This window comes from Motacilla alba, chromosome 4 (genome assembly GCF_015832195.1).
Source record: "Motacilla alba alba isolate MOTALB_02 chromosome 4, Motacilla_alba_V1.0_pri, whole genome shotgun sequence".
Taxonomy (NCBI): Eukaryota; Metazoa; Chordata; class Aves; order Passeriformes; family Motacillidae; genus Motacilla; species Motacilla alba.
In genome coordinates, this window is record NC_052019.1 from 12,879,534 (window position 1) to 12,898,515 (window position 18,982).

Sequence of the window (18,982 nt, forward strand, 5' to 3'; positions counted from 1 at the left end):
TGCTTTTATGTACCAGCAGAATTACTGATTCCAAAAGCTAATGTAACATCAGCTTGGCTTCCTTGTGCTTTGCCAGCAAAATAGAATCACAGAAATGTTAGGCTGGAAGGACCATGGCTGAAACATCCAAAAAGAGAATGACTAGTGTTTTGCTTGCTTTTAAATATTTCTTTCAGTGAAGATTTAATATTTTCATTCTGCTTTTTCCTGTTTCCCTATGCATGTTACTAGAATAATGTGTCCCATTGTAATGATGACTTTTTATGCAACAGTATGTTGTTGTTGTTGTGTTTGGTTTACAATCCAATATGATCCCAGATGACTTTCTGAAGAACTGTTCCCTAATCAGTTGTTCCCCATTCTCTGTGGGTTCAGATAATTGTTCTTGCTGCAGCAAAGAGCTTCTGACCATTCTTATTCAAAATCTTTGTGTTGTTTCTCTAGGCAATATTATTTTGAATTGAAGTCTTGTTATCTTGATACAGTTTTAATTTACTTAACTTTATGCCTCTGAAGGTTTAGTAAGTCTGTATTCCAATCATGCTTAGTTATTAGTGAAAGTATTAAATAGCATCAGATTTAGGACAAAATCCTGTGAAGCACAACTCAGTGTTTCCTTCTGTTTTGGTGTATAACTACCCCCAAGTTCAACTTCGCAGTTTGACATTCACATGGTGCTTATTTCTTCTGACTCATCTGTTCTTCTAACTCATTTGTTCACTGGTGAGAATGTTATGTGAGATGATAACAAAAGCCACATCAAGATATAGCAGTGATTGCTTTTCATCCATCCATAAGACCTGTTACTGCATCCCAGCAGTAAATTACACTGTTTATGACGTACTACTGATACATCTTGGGTACTGGTAATCTTTTTGTTCTTTCCTAAATGCTTAAATATTACTTATATATTCCTGTACTTTTCTTGAGTGATCTACAAGTCTTCTGCACTTCTTTTTTGTCCCTTTAACCCTATTTTCAAAGATAGTTGCTGACCTTTGTCTTTTTATCAATGTGTCATTTGCTTATTCTCTCCTGGTTCTTGGCAGTGAGGATTCATCTTGTCATTTGATGTATTTCCCATTTGTTCCAGGGCTGGCTCTCCTGTCTCTGCACACTCTATGAATGTACATATGTCCTGGGCTTTTTTGGAAGCTGGTTAGTTTGTTCAAGAGCACAGCTTTGTCACACAGATAGGATGGATATGCACTTCCCCAGGAGCCACTGCACCTTCAGGTACACTTGTGCTATGACCTAGTTCATGTAGCTCTCTCTCTCTCACACAGTTCACTCAGCAGCCTGTTCACTAATACATTATCTGACACTTGCTGTTGATAATATCAGCAAAGAATTATGATCTTTTTAAAATGACAGAGGTATTAAATTTGGCCCAGAAGATTCAGAAGGAGTAAGCTAAAAGGAATAGTAACTGCAGCTTTCAAGTGACGTTTGTGATGAAAGTTAGTGCCAAAAAAACCCCAAAACCAAAGCAAAGCAATAAACATCTAGAATTAATTTGTACTCTGCGTATAATTTTATTTCTCTGTTGAGTAGCAAGCCAGGACCACATTTTTAAGTGTTTCTTATAGTAATGTTTGCAGAGTAATCTCTTGTTATCACTGGCATCCCTTCCCAATTGTATCTCATCCTGCTCTTGATCCTTTTCTGAGTGTGTCCCTGCATGCTGTGTTCCCTTAGAGCTGTCAATAGAAATCAGAACTAATTTGCACTTTGTATTCTGATCTTTCTGTTTGAGCTCAACAAAGCTCAGTTGATCTCTCACTGAATTGCCTACTCTTCCTTTTCATCAAGGGCAGAATTGCAAATTATAATGTAATTTCTGTATGAAAACTACTAGTTCATCTGAATTCTTTTCTTTGCATTTCTAAGTTTGCATTTTCTCTGCAATTTGACCTACTTATTTTTCTAGACTGATGGAATCTGCTTACTTGATGGGATCTGCTTACTTACACTTACATTGTACTCTTCACCCACTGTTAAAAATCACAAATAAACCGAGTTGCCTTCTAGCCCAAGTTTCTTATGAAGTTTTCTCATATTGGCAAGGATGAAAATCCAGAGGAACTTATTTTCCTCTTTTCCCTGTTCATTTTCTGTGCATATCTTGCTAATTATTCTGATTGCTTCTAAAAAACCTGATTTGCTTGGCCCTTCTTGATTTAGTGATGGAACAGTCCACTGCTGTGATACTGCCAGTGCACTTCTGAGCATGCATTTGTATCTCTGACCTACAAGACACAGCTGGATTTGTTGTTTTTGGTTTGTGGTTTTTTTTTTTTTTTTGTTCTCTTGGTTTTTGTTTGATGTTTTTATGTGGTTTTGGTTTTCTTTGGCCTGTTTTATTTTAATGAGCGGTTCCTCTTCCTGTAGAGGATGGTGATTAAATGGATTTTCAGTATAATCTCTGTGTGCAGATTTACTGGGGAGTGCAGTGGGGACTTCAGTACCCTGTTAGTACTAGTGGATGCCATATGTGTTCTGACATAATGGAATGTGATTGTATGACTCCATTCTTGCCTTCCCAAGGAGGTTGTGTTTCAGGTATCCTTCTCTCTGAGTGGCATGACCAGCTCATGTTCAAAAGCACTGGTACCAGACACTTTGTAAGCTGTAAGCAGTTATAAAAGGAAAAGTATTCTGTTTCTTGTTTACTGGATTAAGCTGCATTTTACTAGCTTTGAAGCTGTGAAACTACTATTTAAGAATTTATTCTACCCTGGTTTTCTATCAGCAACTAGGAAAAGTAACTTAACAACTTCCCAAAGTTAAAAAGCTGTTGCAATTATCCTCAGTGTATCACTACACTACCACTAGTTAAACTCTTAGTAAAAAATGAAGTGTGCCTGAGGCAAGTTTTTTCATATTTATTTCCAAGTCTGATTTAAAAGAAAATTCTGGTTTGCATTTTGTAATCTTTATTTTCCCCTCTTATGTTAAAAAGTGCATGGAAAGTGTCGAGCTCTGCAAACACTACAAAGCTGGGAGGGTTACAAGAAGCTAGACATATAAACACAGGAACTTTACATCCTGTTTGATAGCAGACCAGCCAGAATTTATTATTGTAATCTGAAATAGAAGAGTGGAGTTTTTTTGTCAAGAAGCTGTCATACAGCTGTTACTCCATCATTATTTCTCACCTAAATCTCTGTGCCCTGAAATACTCAAATAGCTCTCTAGGCTGAGCTCACTGAATGATGTTATGAATTATGCCATACCAGATGGTCTTAATGGTCCCCTTCTGTCTTGGCCTTTGTGGAAATGGATGTAGGAATGGATTTCCTGGCTTTTCACATGCTTAGAATTACAAATGGAAACACTACTAAGGAATAAAGAAAAATTTTATGACATTTAGAATAGTTTTAAACAGGGGGAGGGAAAAAAGCCCTGATATTTAGATGTCAAATACATGGCAGTTTTGGAAACACGTAAAATATAGAATATTACTTCTAATTAGTTTGTCTTACTGTTTGCTTGCTAATCTGAGCTTGTGTGCTAGCTGACCAATAAGCAGATGCTAATTTTCGAGTCACATGAACCATATGCTGATTTTTTTATGTAAAACCAGTAATGTGGGATGGGACTGAGGAGATTTTGGTGTTATACTCAAAGAGTATTATAGAGCATTATTATTTAGAGTATACTTAAAGCTTTGCAGAGGGGATCTGGAGCCATGCTTGCCGTACATTGATGATGCAGGAGGGAGCTGCTGGGTTTGTATGGGATGAACTGATGAGACAGGGTTGTGTGAACTGGTTGTGGGCTTTCCTGTGGCTGAGACTGCAGCAGACACAGGGGAGCTTTGTCATTATTGCAGAGAAGTGTGTAAGAGATCTCGAAGGATATCAGGCTAAATATTGAAGATTTTCTCTTTTTACTTGTATTACTGCAGTAATGTAGTTGCATTACACATGAGGAAATTTTCACATTTTAAAAAAATAATTTCAAATGCAGGTATGAGTTAAGATTTTCTCTCATTTTTTAAAGAGCCAGATATAATAGGCTTTGATCACTACATCACCAGGAAACACAAGATGAACTTTTTTTTGCTGTAGCAGAGTTTTATCCTGTCATCTATGGCTGTGGAAACACTGTTAAATACCTTCATACCGTATGCTTTTCTGCTGGTTACCTACAGTGAGTTAACATTTTAAGGACAGGCCTCCACTTTTATTAATTTAGCAACGAAAAGATATATTAATGGCATTAGAAAATACTAAATGCATAATGTATAATCTAAAATTAAAATAAACAATGGGAACAGGTTTTAATAAATACTGCAATCAATTTGATATTATAATTGTGCATTACTTTCCAGTATTCTTCCTCTAGTTTGAATTCTCAATTTCATAGTACACCTACTTTAAAAATGAAGCACTGTATTTAGGATAATGAAAATTCCTCTTTTTTTGGTACTTCTTTTAGTATTTGAGCTATTCCTTTATCTTAATTGGTTTTGTGTTTTTAGGACACTTTATTGGAATAAGTACCAAGGGCAATGATATATTTTCTAGGTGTATTTTCTCCTTATCTGCTCTGTGTACCAGATATAGCAGATGATAGGAGATACTGCTTTTTCTACATACTTTAACAGTAAAAGTGTTCTTGAAAAAAGCCTCCCAACTTAATAGGAGTGGCCTTTTTATCAGTGGTAGTTACTGTACTTTCTATGACTTTTTTTGTGACAATCAGTGTTGCAGAAAAGTTCTTGAAAAGATGGTGGGTCACAAGAAGGTCTAAGGTGTGTGCTTGTGGGTTTTATGTTTGGGATTTTTTAAGTGACACGTTTGTCTTGTTTCTCAGCCATATTATGTCTGAGTATGTGAGGATGACGGATACAGAGCGTGACCAGATAGATCAAGACGCCCAGGTGTTTATGAGAACGTGTGCTGATGCCATTCATCAGCTCAGAACAGAAGGTAAACTAAGCAGCTCTTACATGGTTTTTTTAAAGTTTTTGATAAAGGCTAAGGTAATGCTAAATATTGGTGAATAATGGTGAATCTTAAATACTTTAGGAAAAAGATGGGGGAAGTCTCATTGCCTTTTTGTTTGCATTGGTGTAATCCCATTGGCTGATTAGTACTGTAATTCCATTTTCTTTAATGATAGTGGGAAAAGAAGCTACAGCATAGAATTTTGTTTATGTGCTCAAATACACCAGTATTTGAACTTGAAAATTTGAGTGACAGCACAGGAACACTCAAGGTTTACAAGTGTAAAAATTTTTTTTACAAGTCTTAAATATTTGCTGCTTCAGTAGTAATTCAGCACTTTGGCACAGAGGCCTAAACCAAAGCTCTCTAAGATGGTTGTCTTTTACTAGCTTGTCTACCTGTAAGGTATTGCAGGTATAGTACTTCCAAGTTTGAGATAATTAAATAACTTTAACAGAGTCCTAGTAGATTAAAAGTGTTTTTGACAACTTGAAAATGAGGTCATACCTTTACTACACTCTCGTAGAGAGAGAATTTCTGTGTTGCCATTTTCAAGTTGACTTGCTGCATCTCTGTATTTTATTGATATACAAAAGATTTTCATCAGCTTTAAAATGCCACCTAAACATAGTTGTAGCATTATTCAGAATCACTGAATGTCAGTCATGCATGGGAACTGCATAGTATAAAAATGAAAAAAATCTATATATGTGAACTAAAAGGATTTGACACAATAAATCCCAAAAATTTCTACATAGTCTGTACACCAGAAGATTTGAACAATTGAACAGTTGAATAATTTAAGCAAGTTAAATCTCTAGATCTATTTTGCTGTTCTTAGCTAGATGCCACCTATTCCTGTTTAGAGTTATTTGACATAATAGAACTTTGTGGCATATATAAAAATACTACAGGACACTAGTTATTTTCACTTTTTGGTTCGTTGTAATGACTTGCTGTTTTAGAGAATCATCTATATTTAAATATAGCTATGTTTAAAAGAAATACTAATACATAACATATATAAAATGTGACTAGGCTTTTGAATATAACTTGCATATCAACTCAAAGTGCAAAGGGCTATGGAATTCAGTAAAAAGTCTTGTTTTATTTGCTTTATTTTAAAAAGATTATTTTATATTTTTCTTTTGTATTTCAGCACACAAGGGTGTCCAGTCTGCTCAGGTGAAGGAGCACAGGACAGCTGTCTTGGACTTCATTGAAGATTACTTAAAAAGTACTTAGTATTTACTGAATAGTTACAAACGGATGATTGCATTTTCCAAGAAAGGAATCTTGCTCTTTTAACCTGAAATTTTGCTTACTGCTGTCTTGAAACAGGAGTGTGCAAGCTGTATTCTGAACAAAGAGCCATCCGAGTTAAGCGAGTGATAGATAAGAAGAGACTGTGAGTAACGTCAAAAAATAGTTTAACTGTGCCTTTCACTTGTAGGACATTGAACAAAACTACTGTTCGTGTTTAAGATTCTAAGGAGATTGTTTTAATGGAAGTTTGTGATTGGATGAGCAACTTCTGTGGTCAACAGATGCATTCCAGGGTTCTTTACACTTCAGGCATGTGAAGCCAAGTCTGAAAGTGGCAGAGTGCCATTATATTGTTGTAGTTCTCATTTAAGTAAAGATTAAAAGCACCAAATCATTAAATGTGAGTTAATAAACCTATTTGACTTCTACAAATTCACCTTTTTTTTTTTTGCTTTTTTTTAAAGGTCCTATCTTTCTGCTAAACAAGTGACTGTGTTGTTAATAAATACTACTTGAGATGGCAGGTGTTCATGGCAAGCAGAAACATGATGAAAATAAAAAACTAGAATGTAACTTCTGAACTGAAACAAGAGCTAGCTTCCACTTCCTATAGTGGCACTTGTTTAGGCTGCTAATGTAGAGCTGAACATGTCTGGGAGACATTAAAGGTGATTCCTTGCTGCCTTTTTGGTGTGGTGGGAATTTTTTTTTCAGTCAAGTTTCAAACCCCATACTCCTTCACTTTCTTTTTCTGCATACTCCCAGTTGTGAGAATGATAGGGAAGGTGAGTAGGTTTACAATTTATTTAATACCTGAGAGGCTTGCCATGTCTTCTCACTCTGCATTATTTGAATAGTAACCTCAAGGTCCATTATCTGTATTTCAATTTTAAAAAATATAGTTCTAGAACATGCACATAAATAAGTTCCTGAGCATTTTTCCAAGACATGATGCTGGTTTATCAGTTTGGTATTTAGGTTGATCAGCTACAGTTATATTGAACCCAGAAAGATGTTTTCAAAAGTTTGTAGATGTATTTTATTCAGAATGTTTCAGCCTGATTAAGCACAATTAGATTCACTCAAATATATCCATATGAGACATAAATGGTAGTACATGTCAGAGTCAGACCAAAACCAAGAAAACAAAATATCCCAAACCACTTTTGAAATTTGGTAAGAAGTAATGAGAGAAAAGTAAAGCATTGGTGTTTTTGTAGCTCCCATAACTTTTCAGAAAAAAAGCTATACAGAAACAAACTGTGTGATTTTTTCATGTGTAAAAATACCGAATCTTATCAGTATTCTTCATGTGAAAGAGCTTCAAAGAAAGAGAGCATTGTTCCTGCAGTCGAAGCAGTGGCTAATGAATATCAGCTCTTCTGTTAGTTAATACTCTTACATTACTCTTTCCATGTGAAATCCCAGGGTCAGGATTTCTCAGAGGAATAAACAGAAAAAACTTCAATTTGATGCATTATTTCTGAAGTTAAAGTACCACTTAACTGAAGAGCATTAAGAACTAACCCAAAAAATTCATTCTTTTTATTGGAGGGTCCCTCTATGTCTCTCTTTGTGGATGTAAGAACTAGGAAACAGATGTTAACCAGGTAGAGTCTGTATGCATTGCAGATGTGATGTAATGGCTAAATTGTCATTTAAATTAAAATTCAATTAAAATAAATCACAGGGCATAACAAAATCTTTATTACGACTTAAAGAAAAATTGTATCATTGATTTATAACTTCCCTGAGGATTTCTGGGGGTGCTTTATGTGATAAGAATGTGTACCTTCTCTTAAAAGAACTAGGCATCTTTTAAACTGTGCATCCCAGACACTTTGTTCATTTTAAATTGAAAGTTTCCTGTATTCTTATACTGTGCACAACAAGGACAACAAACAAAGAAGGAGTATGTTTCTTTAGAAATAAATTAATCATAGTGCAGCTCTTCTATCCTGCAGCTTAGTCAATTTAAAATATGTGCATATCAGGCAATACTGAAAAGTTTGCCATAAAAATATATTTCATCATGTTTCCTTCTATATTGATAACTATCCTAAGCTCTTCAACAAATTGCCTGTTATAATTTTCTTACAGAGGTTGCCTTTATGTATTCACTCACATATTTTGATTCAAAAATTCTGCTGGTTGGGACTAGTTTCACAGAAAGAAAAGATGAGAAATAGAAACAGAAGCATTTTTTTCTGTAAAGGTACTTGGTTGTGATTTTCAATTTTAATGTTTATTGGTATTCAAGATTATATTTAATTTCAATTTTAAACTTCTTTTTCCATTAGAAGATTTTGTGAATTATGTATGCAGTTATTCAAATCAAGCTGATATTTTTGTTACCTGGGGAATTGGTGTTTTATTAGTATTAAAGCTATTATTTGAACTGCACAGATATGTAGATTAGTATTTTTTTCTTATTATTAGGCAAATTTGAGAGGGAGGAGATGAGAGAAGATTTCTTCTCTGTAAAATTACCAAAAGCCCAGTACTTGCAGAGGTTTTATCACTAGAAAGGGTTCCCTGCTACTGTTAAATAGCAATCACTTGGTGATGACAATTGCATTATATTCTGGTTTTCACAGAATTTTCTAATTAAGGGTTAGAATTTAGACACAATGCAAAGAAGGAACACAAAAAGCAACACCTTCTGTTAGGCACAGGGGAGAATTGCAATAATAATTACAATATCATAATGAGATAACTTGTTGATTATATTTGAGAGGGTAGGAAGTGATAAAGGGTAGAGTGGAATCACCTGGCACAGCAGGTGATTTCACCCATTGGTTTTTGGTTCTTTACCTTCTCCAACAGCATTGCTAAACATTTAACTGCTTGCTATGTAGCAGTTACAGAATTCATTATAGACAACAGTAAACCACAGAAATTTACTGGAAAAAATACCTTACCACTAATTTTCAATATTTTTTGGTGCCACACTGAAACATACTTGACAAGTACTTAATTTATAATCACTGAATAAGCTTCTCATGTTTTGCATTGTCTTTGTATTAAAATTACCTTATAGGGACTTAGAAGTAGTATAAGAAAGCTAATTCTATTGTGTATCCTTTATGATAATTGAAAATATAAAGTAAAATTGTCATTATTATTTATAAAAAATGAAGAAGTAATGCTTGGCCATTGCTACTAAAAACTTTTCATATGACCTGAATATTGGCTCTTAAAAAAAAATTAATACACTGGATTTCTGAAAGGAAGTTTAATACAATGTCAGTATTTTTATGCTGTAGCCTTCAATATTCTTAACTCTGAGCATGTGGTGCATTTTGTCCAGGAATTCTATTCACACTTTCTTTGCCTTTGTAACAATATTTCAGTGACAGTTGCTAAATACATTTTGTATCTCGACTGGAAAATCTTTAATGTGAAGTTCACGAGAGTTAAAGTATTGAATTTAGTAATCTGTGTTTTTTCTCATTTTAGAAAAACACATCTGTGTAGTATTAGTTAAATCATTGGCTCTTGTACTTCTAGGTCCAAACTTGAACCTGAGCAGAGCAATGTGTCCAAATCACCTCTTTCCACTGAAAAATCTTCACAGAGTCCTTTAGAGGATTCTGAAGAAAAACTTTCTGCTGAGGAAAGCAAAGGTAGGAATAAAATGCAGTTACATTTTACTTTTTGTGGCAAGACGTGTCTGGTTGATAGCACCTCTTTCACTTCAGAAGGGCCAATTGCTATGACTGGCATGTTTATCATTTTCATCTTGCTTGAGCTGATCAGGCTTCTGTGAAGCATACTGTGAGACTGAGGAAGCAAAATCTTAAACTTTTTGACATACCATCTAAAGAAGTCATTGCTTTGCTGAATTCTCCACCCTCTTAATAACCTCTTTATGTGCTCTTTCCTTTTCATTTGTTTTTATCAATATCATATCTTCTGAAATTTGTCTGATTTTTCCATATTGCTTTCACTGAATGCAAGGAATTACAAAGTAGGTCAATTACTCTCTTGGAACATTCTGTAATTTTTAAGCACAGAGACCTTGAGTTGGAGACTCCTGCAGTAGGAACTCGAAGGTGGAACATGCTCACACAGAGGAGGTTATTGGCTGGTCAGATCCAGCAGTTTTGGGGCTTTCTTCTTGACAGCATTGAGTTGCCCTGCTAGGAGAATTTAATCTCATCTTTCAGGGGGCAGGAAGCTCCCTGAAGTCCAGAAGTCCAAAGCAGTATCTCTGACCTTGGGGTCATTTCAGATGGTGCAGATCTTGATGGGGTTTGTGAGCTTTGGTTCTCATTCCTGGTTGCCTGCTTCTCAGGCTGAGGGATAGAAGCCATTTCAGCCTGTCCTGGGATGTGGATGCTGGCAGAGCTTTGGACTAAGTGCCTTTTGGAGTATTACCACTATGCAGATAATTTCAGGTTTCATGCCTAAAGAGAAATCTTCTTTCTGTGATTCTGAAATTGCTTTCCCTGGCTTGAGGTCTCCCACTCTTTGTCTAAAGGAGACCAAGGTACCCTGTGATTTACAGCAGGAATTTTTTTTCCTTCTAATTACATTACATTGTGATAATACTTTGTCAGGATAGAACAAATGCAATGGCTGGCCCTATTATTCTGGTAAACAGTTGTTGTTTCTTTAGTGATTTTATTAAAAGTAAAGTTCCTCTGTTAGGTGAGTCCAGGGCCATACAGAGGGTGGATTCATGTGAAGTGGGTGCTCCACTTCTGGATGAAGTCTCTAACACTGAATTACCTCACAATGTCTGAACAACTTCATTTTCTGATAATGGCTTTGCTTATCTTCCTAACCAGTTTGTACTTCTGCAGCCCTATCAGTGTGCCTTTTTTCCCCCTCTAACACTGAATTTATTGTAAGAAGTACAGGTTTTGATTATGTGCCATTTCTAGTGCTTACCTTTTTATGGTGTGTCATGAGTGATGCAGCACACAGGCACACAGATGAGTTTCACCTTAACCTGTTATCAGTGTTTTGCAGCTGTGAGCTGGTGCCACTGGAGAAGCAGCAGCATAGTAGCATCTTCATTGCCCTGTGCTCTTTCCTTGTTACCGAATGTCCCTGCGTTCTCCCACCACATAGTGTCATTACAATTTTTAGCTCCAAAAGTCTGTGCCACACCATGGAAAATACTGTTCCTTGGTTGCCTTGGACACGGCAAACCACTGCAGTAAATAGAAATGCAGCTATTTTATTGCACATTAATTTTGACTACTCCAGTTCTCGCTTTTATGAGTTTTTGCTTTAATTTTTATGAGAAAATAGGGGTCCTGCCACACTAGTGGTGCTGCTGCAGTACTTACAAGGGGTTGCTGACTAGACTTTGAGAAAACTATGAAACTTGTGTATCAAAATAAATCTGTCTGGAACAGTATGCAAATGCACGCAGCCTGTGATTCCTCACATAAGGGTAAGTGCTGGTTGCTGCTGCTTATAGGAATCAGCCTTGTGACTTTGCTGGTAGGTGGCTGTTGAAGTGTGAAAATAACATGAACAAGATGAGTAGGAAACAAGAAGCTCAGTTTAAATCTTACAGCCTTTGATTTATACTTTTTTTTCAAGTAACTTTTCAAATTTTTAGGAAGCCAGAGAAGTGCTTGCATTTTGAAATGAACTCTTTCATCTTCAGGATGTTGGTGGTTTAGAGAATCATGATGATTTGTTTTTACGAATTAGCCATCAGCAGCATGCCTGGATCCCTGGGTTAAATCTAATCTGTAAAGATACTTTTGAGAGCTGCTTGTAGTTCTGTCCTTAATTTGAACACTATGATGAACAGCTGAATGTGCTACTTAATGTGCTGAAGCACAACTTGGGTTTTGTCTGGTTTTTTGGCAGAAACCAAAGCAAAATGTGATTACCTTTGTTTTGAGGCAAAGCACCTGTTTACATTAGAATTATAGTGGACATCCCTCACTGTAGGAAAATAGTCTCTCTGGAGAGTGCTTTTATATACTGGCAGTATTTATTTGCATATTACAAATTTGACATTTAGTTTATGGAAATAAATGTAAATAATGAGTGGCTTTTGAACTGGTCCACAAGCTTAGCAGCTGTCTCCTTTCAGCATGGAGAAAGGTTCAGAGGATTTGATCATTATTTTATATCTCTGTTACGAGTTAACTACTTCTCTTTCTGAAATAAAAATGTAGTTTGGCTTTTGCTGGCTGAATTGCAGAAAAGCATTAATGTCAGCTCCATGAAAGCTGCAGAAAGCCCAAAACATACCACAGTGACAGGAGGAACCCTGGGGAGATACATGTTTCTTGCTTACTTCTTACCATAAGTATATTTGCTTATTAGCCATCACATTGGATACAGGTGCTGTTTTTTAACAGTGATGGCAGGGCCTGAAACTAATTGGTTCCTCTGGGATAAAACAGGAGGGTTTTTATATTTTTTTTCCTCCATAAACTAATTATCTTATTTTGTTTGAATACAGTAAATAATTTATTGTAATTTTGATATAATGTAAATACATTGATTACCTAAGCAAGTAAGTTTTGTGATTCTGTGAAATAGATTTGAAATGCTGATAATACCTCATGGAAGAAAATAGTTGGATGCTTTCTAAACAATCTTTAAAGAGATTCTTTGGTTTATATTTTACTACTATAAGAAAGAACTTATCTATTTTTTAGTTTGGCCTTGGTTTTTTTTTTAAATTATTATATTCCTAATCTGCATCCCTCATTTGTAACATTGTCGTTGTTTATGTATCCTGTTTAGGTTGTTGGGAGGCCAAAAAAAAAGCTTATAAAGGAGACATACACAATACTCTTTCACAATATTGATGTTTTCAAGAGTTGCATAAATAGTAACATGGAAAGTAAAAAAGGAAAGCTTCTCCTTGTATCTCTTTTCATCTATGTGTTTATGAATAAGACTACTTCTTTCAGAGGCTCCCCAAGACAAGTCAGTCTCTGAATGATGATGCATTAGTGCTGCTTAAGCAATTGAAAAAAATTATGTCTAGCAAGCTATAACAAAACAAATTAAAATACACATAAATGCTTAAAAGAATGATTGGAATAAATAGGGAGCCTGAAATGTATGAAAAACGAAAAACTAAATATTTCTGTGTTTTAATTTGCAACCTGCATCTGATGCCTCAAAGCTGGTTGAGACTTGATCCATTGTGGGGTGGTACAGATCTCTCTTGGGCTTTGTAAGATTGTTACAGCCAGTGGGGACAAGAGAGGCTCCATCAAGGCTGCAGCCTTACAAGGTTTTTAAACATTGACGCCAGAACAGCTTCAGAAGCAGTAGATTCCTGTAGCACAGATTCTTTTCTCTCTTCTAACTTCTTCCTCTATAACCAGAAGTATATAATTAAGCCTAAAATTAAATCTTCCAGAAGGGAATATCCCAGAAATAGCCCTTCAAGATCTTTTATGCCCAACTCATACAAAGATTTATGCAGATGAATAGCTTTAATCAAAGAGAAAATACTACTGAAATGAATGAAGCAGCTTTGATGTGCTATGGTTAATTTGTGGTGTTGGAGCTGATGCCTGTTATATGCTGGAAGACCTCTTGCACAGTGTGGTGTGGGATTTGCACTGTAATAGGAGGTTTAAACAGTTTGTCTGTGAGCTTTGCTCAAAACATCTTTGAGGTTCTGTCTTTGGTTTCTGAAAGGAGGAGCTGGTGGTTCTGTCAAGTCTTACTGAAGATAATACTTTGCATATAGGCTGTCATTTTGAAAATTGTGTGGTTTTATCTGTTAAAAGACAGCTGCTACAGTATTTTGTGCCCTAAAAGCTCTTAGTGCATGATGAGTTGTTTTACATCCTTCTCAGTCAGTACGTTAATGGAACTCCCCTTTAGTTTACAAAATTAAACCTACATGAAGACTTTTGGCCCTGTTTGGAAGTTAAAGGTTATTGTTGTAATTTTGTGCTGTAAATACAGGGTGAATCTCAGTAGCTGACAAAGGAGATACAACAATTTAATGATCTGTGTGACATGGATGAAAAATTATGTTTACTTAACTATTCAGTGCCCTGTGCTATTCAGTGTCTCAAGTGTTTGGTGGTTCTTTGACAGATAGGAATCTGCCCGATGCCCAAAGTAACCTTGGATTATGGGGGGATGGCAGAGGTGAAGATGAACTGTCACCTGAAGAAATACAAATGGTATGTTTATCCTGTGTCTAATTGTCCATTTTTTTGTATTTTCTGTTGTATTCACATGTGGTAAAAAAAAAGAAGTACAGATTCACCTAAATTAACTTCTAACATTTTATGCAGAATAATTTTTTGCTTGTGACTTTCTGATTCTTCTGGTAGCAGCTAATATTTAAAAATGCTACAAAATATTTACATGGATACATGAAATTAATAAAAACTATCTTTCAGCAATCGAAATTAAAATTGTTTTCTACCATTACAATCACAAATTGCTTTGTTTAGTCAGTCAACAACAGAAGTCAAGGCAACATCAGAAGAATCATTATGAAACTTCTGAAAGAATAAATTGCCTTTTTTTCTTGGACAGTTTCTAGAACACAAATAGTTGTACTATTTAACTATTACTGTGAAGTTATACTTAATTTTATTTCTTTTTAATTTTTTTATTATCAGAATGAGATTGGTTTCCTTGAAAGAATAGCTACAAGGTGTCTGCCACAACAGAATTTCATTAATTTTAACATTTTTGCATTTCTCTGCTATCAGCATTGATCCAATTCTGCTTACATTTGAATAGGAAATTTCTGACATAGGTATGATTGCTGACAACCTGTCAGATTTTTTGATACTCCTAAAATTTATCATTTTGAGCATAGTTCAAGGTTCTTAGAAAACCTCTCTACATTAACACACATTGCCTTGGGTTTATATAAAGAAAGAAAAACTGATTTCAATCAGTAGCTGTGCAGATATCAGAAGAGTGAGCTTTACAGGGCAAAGGGCTGCAGCAGTATGACTTTGTGAAGCTTCCTTGGCAGTGATTCGAGGTGTTCCCAGACACAGTGCACATCATTCTTCCAGTCAGAGATGACTAAGTTGCACACAATTATGGTATGGCTTGTTAAAGAGAAAACGTTCTTCGAAGGCTGCTCTGTATGCTCTCATGTTGTTCTTGAGTGCCAGTCTAAAATCTAGAGGCTTACTCCTGCTTTCTGTTTTCTTTTGTAAGATAATTCTTCACATATTTTCATTCTCCTTTCTTTAGGCACAATATTGTTAGGCCCCTTGCTGTCAGCTTCCAGTGAAACAGGGGAAATGAGAGTTGGCTCTGACAGGGCCTTCTGACTGAAAAATAATGCAGGTTGTGTTTTGTAGGCCTGGGATCACAGGAGAAATCTCTCTGAAAGGGTTTTTGAGCTTTGGAACAGACTGCCCGGGGAAGTGGCGGAGTCACCATCCCTGGTGGTATTTAAAAGACATGTAGATGTGGCACTTGGGGACATGGTGTAGTGGTGGCCTTGGGTTGTTGTCTTGATCTGTAAGATCTTTTCTATCCTAAACAATTCTATGAAGAGGATAGCTTGCAATCTGTAAACTGCTGTGTTGGCTTTAAGTTGGGATGGTTTGTGTCATATCATACTTAACAAATCCTCTCTCATGGTTCCATGATCCTTCATGTAGATAAAATAATGAATTAAAGCCCTGTCATTGCTAAAGCACCAATTCCTATCACTATTTTACCCTCAGGAGAGAGCTTGATGTTGTTCAAAATATTTGCAGGCCTACTGTATGATTTACACAATAAATTTGAGTTTATAACTCTGAATACAGGTATATTAATGTTTTTTATGGTTATTGTGAGCAGATGTCTTGCAATTGCATTGAGTGGAAAAAATCTCTGCTGTTTGGAGTCATGAAAATATCTACTTTTCTTTGACATTAGCTTTTTTGGTTGGTTTGTTTTGTCTTAAATTCAGGGACAGCACATCTAATGACTTCTCTCGTGGAATAACTAAAAGGAGTGGTGATTATTTCTTTCACGCCTTGGATTTTTAGCCACACGTTAAGCAGTTTGTCACTTTATGCCGTACTTTGGTTACAGAATATTTCACTGTCATAAAAGAGGCTACTTCAGTAAGCCATAAATCACTGAGCTATACCAATTGCTAGAGCTGGGTTTTATGTTCCCATCATGTAAATCCCTTTGTGACGCACTGGTGTATGATGTCTTCAGTGCTCAAACCCTTTGTTCAGTTGCCTGTTTTAGCATATCTTAACAGCTGTCTGTGCAAGTGATCCATCAGCCATGATTTCAAGTTGCAAAGATCATTTAGCAGTTTAAAAGGCAGTCGGTGCCAGTGGAAGGTTTTAAATATCAAAGAGACTTTTTAAAGAATACTTTCTCAAGTGGATTTGTACTATTTGTAAAGGATTAGAGTCATTCACTGTTTCTTTACTGGAAATTTGTCTTCTCAATTAGTTACCATCTGTTTTTTAAGGCAGTAAAATAGGGGATTTCTAATGTTGAATATTTGTACGGATATCCTTACAGAAGCCAGAAAAACCAATTGCAGCATGGTGGCCCCACTTAGTCACTCAAGGACCAACCAGTGATGACAGCGCTAAATCTCGTGGCTCTATTTCATTGCTCTGTGCCTTGGCTTTGCTGTGAGGTGACTCCACCAGAACCAGACATACAGTAGTCATAAATGTAAAGCAGTGCAGTGATGAAGCACAGCATCTGCTGCTGTGAATATAAAATAAATATATTTTAGGCGATTATATTTTCAGAAATGCTCTGCTCTGTAGGTGGTGTCACTACATACAGCAGTGACAATGACACTTGAATGAATTGCAACACTGGTATTATTTCATTTGACAAAACCATTGGATATTTAGAGTGGAAATCATTGGAACTGTGCAGTATGTTGCTCTCTGTTCCCCTTCAATTCATGGAGCTGGGCACCTTCCCTTTGACCTCTACCCCACAGTGAAGGTGGCAGTGCCCAGTAACCTTCCTCTTAGACTCCATGGAATCCTTTAACCCAGGAGAGAAGGCTGTTCTTTACCAATGAGGTAGGCAGTGAGCCTCCAGTACAAAAAGAAATCTGGATGTTTAAAGAAATAAAATATTTTTCTTCATTCTTTATGATAGAAATTGCCCATGTCAGAAGACTAAACCTTTCTCTGTGAGATGCACCGTTACCCTTCTTCAAACACGTACCTGTCATTTCAGATTCACTTCTGAGAAGTTAAATGTATAAATTTAGTGTGTCATTTCCTTCTCCTCTTTTTCCAGTTTGAACAGGAGAACCAGAGACTTGTTGGTGAAATGAACAATCTTTTCGATGAAGTCAGGTACAGTTTTCTGTCACTTGACAGACAGTGGCCTGTGCTGGTCCCATGCCCCAGTCAGCCCCTGTGTGCAGGGCATTGGCTGCAGGACACCTGCCAGCTCCTGCTCCAGTGGTGTGGGAGGAGCTGGGACAAATCACCAGTGCCCAGGAAAGGAACCATATGCTGTCCCACAGTGTAATGAATGGTTACATTTGGAAGGCTTACATTCTCCCTTATCCACGTTTTAAAGTACTGCATTTTCCATTTCTCCTGTTGTCTGCTGGATATCCAGATGACAGCAGGGGAGGTGCCATTGCTGACCCCATGCAGAGACAGGCAGTGGTGCCATTCACTCTCCCCAGCTGTGCAGAACACCCAAAGGGCTACTTGAGCTAGAAATTGACTTTTGGGTGTCAGTCCTAGGCAGGGTGAACTGCACATACCAGAGTAGTGTATGAAAAGGATGTGTCAAAATCAACTGCTTAAAGGCAGTGGGTGTTATTATATGAAATGAAAGAAAGACAGGTGAAAAATCCTGGCAGTGAAAGCTGCTCGCTGAGCATTTCTGGGGGTGCCTTTCCCAGGGTTTCACTGTGGGCTGGTTGTCTTACAACCAGGCACTGTCCAAGCCCTAGTCCCAGACTATTGCTGCCTCGCAGACAACTGACAGAACAGTGGCCTCCTGGGCAGCCACTTACTGGGCTGGAGGGTCTGCATCTGCAGCAGCAAGACATGTTTGCATTAGTTTCTAATGGAGTGTTTCTGTTCTTTGTCAAGACAAATTGAAGGAAAAGTGGTGGAAATCTCCAGATTACAAGAGATATTCACTGAGAAAGTCTTGCAACAGGTTAGTATAATTTAATACTACAGCAGCAAATACAACTTGGAAGATTTTCTTGGTGGCATTTTGGTCTTGATTGCCAACTGGTGAATATAAAATTAATGAATCTTAATCCAAATGTGAAGGAAAATACTTTTGTTTTTTAAATTCAAAATCAAGATAGTTACTGTTGTTACTTACTAGAATGTACCAGGAATGGAAAATGAGAGATACGTGTTAGAATGACCCCTCTGCCTCAGAACTGGTGTCCTGTTAAACGTGTTATGTAACAGCATCCTTTTTGGAAATGCTGGCACCTCTTCCAAAAGAGCTGGAAAAAATCAGGCAGGTTAGATTTGATTCTAGATAAGTGGGAGACTTCCTGCTGGTGTTGGTGGTTTCCATTCAGGTTCATAAAATCACCAATAAAGAAATTACAACTTTAATGTAATACTCTCTGCCTTTGCATCAATGAAACAAAGATGTTAGTAATACCAGACTTTATTTTACTTTTGAGTTCTGCTTGTTACCCAAGTCCTTGGAAGTGTTTTGGGTTTTTTTTTTGTAACACTCATTACTATTTCTTAATTTTAAACAGGAGACTGATATTGACAATATCCATCAATTAGTTGTGGGTGCAACAGAGAATATAAAAGAAGGCAATGAAGACATAAGAGAGGTACTATCTTGAAGTT

The 18,982-nt window shown here is 36.5% G+C and overlaps 1 protein-coding gene across 2 annotated transcripts in view; it reads left to right on the forward strand.

Moving 5' to 3' along the window:
- Positions 1-18,982, forward strand: part of STX18 (syntaxin 18) — a 60,524-nt gene that overhangs the window by 39,302 nt on the left and 2,240 nt on the right. The window contains exons 3-11 of one of the 2 annotated variants that reach the window (XM_038134669.1): positions 1,094-1,236; positions 4,822-4,937; positions 6,115-6,192; positions 6,297-6,363; positions 9,732-9,847; positions 14,268-14,356; positions 17,430-17,488; positions 18,245-18,314; positions 18,886-18,966. In XM_038134669.1, the coding sequence (XP_037990597.1) occupies positions 1,199-1,236; positions 4,822-4,937; positions 6,115-6,192; positions 6,297-6,363; positions 9,732-9,847; positions 14,268-14,356; positions 17,430-17,488; positions 18,245-18,314; positions 18,886-18,966 (714 nt within the window). In that variant the 5' untranslated portion in view covers positions 1,094-1,198. The remainder of the gene's footprint in view (positions 1-1,093; positions 1,237-4,821; positions 4,938-6,114; positions 6,193-6,296; positions 6,364-9,731; positions 9,848-14,267; positions 14,357-17,429; positions 17,489-18,244; positions 18,315-18,885; positions 18,967-18,982) is intronic. The other variant, XM_038134668.1, reaches the window with a different exon arrangement.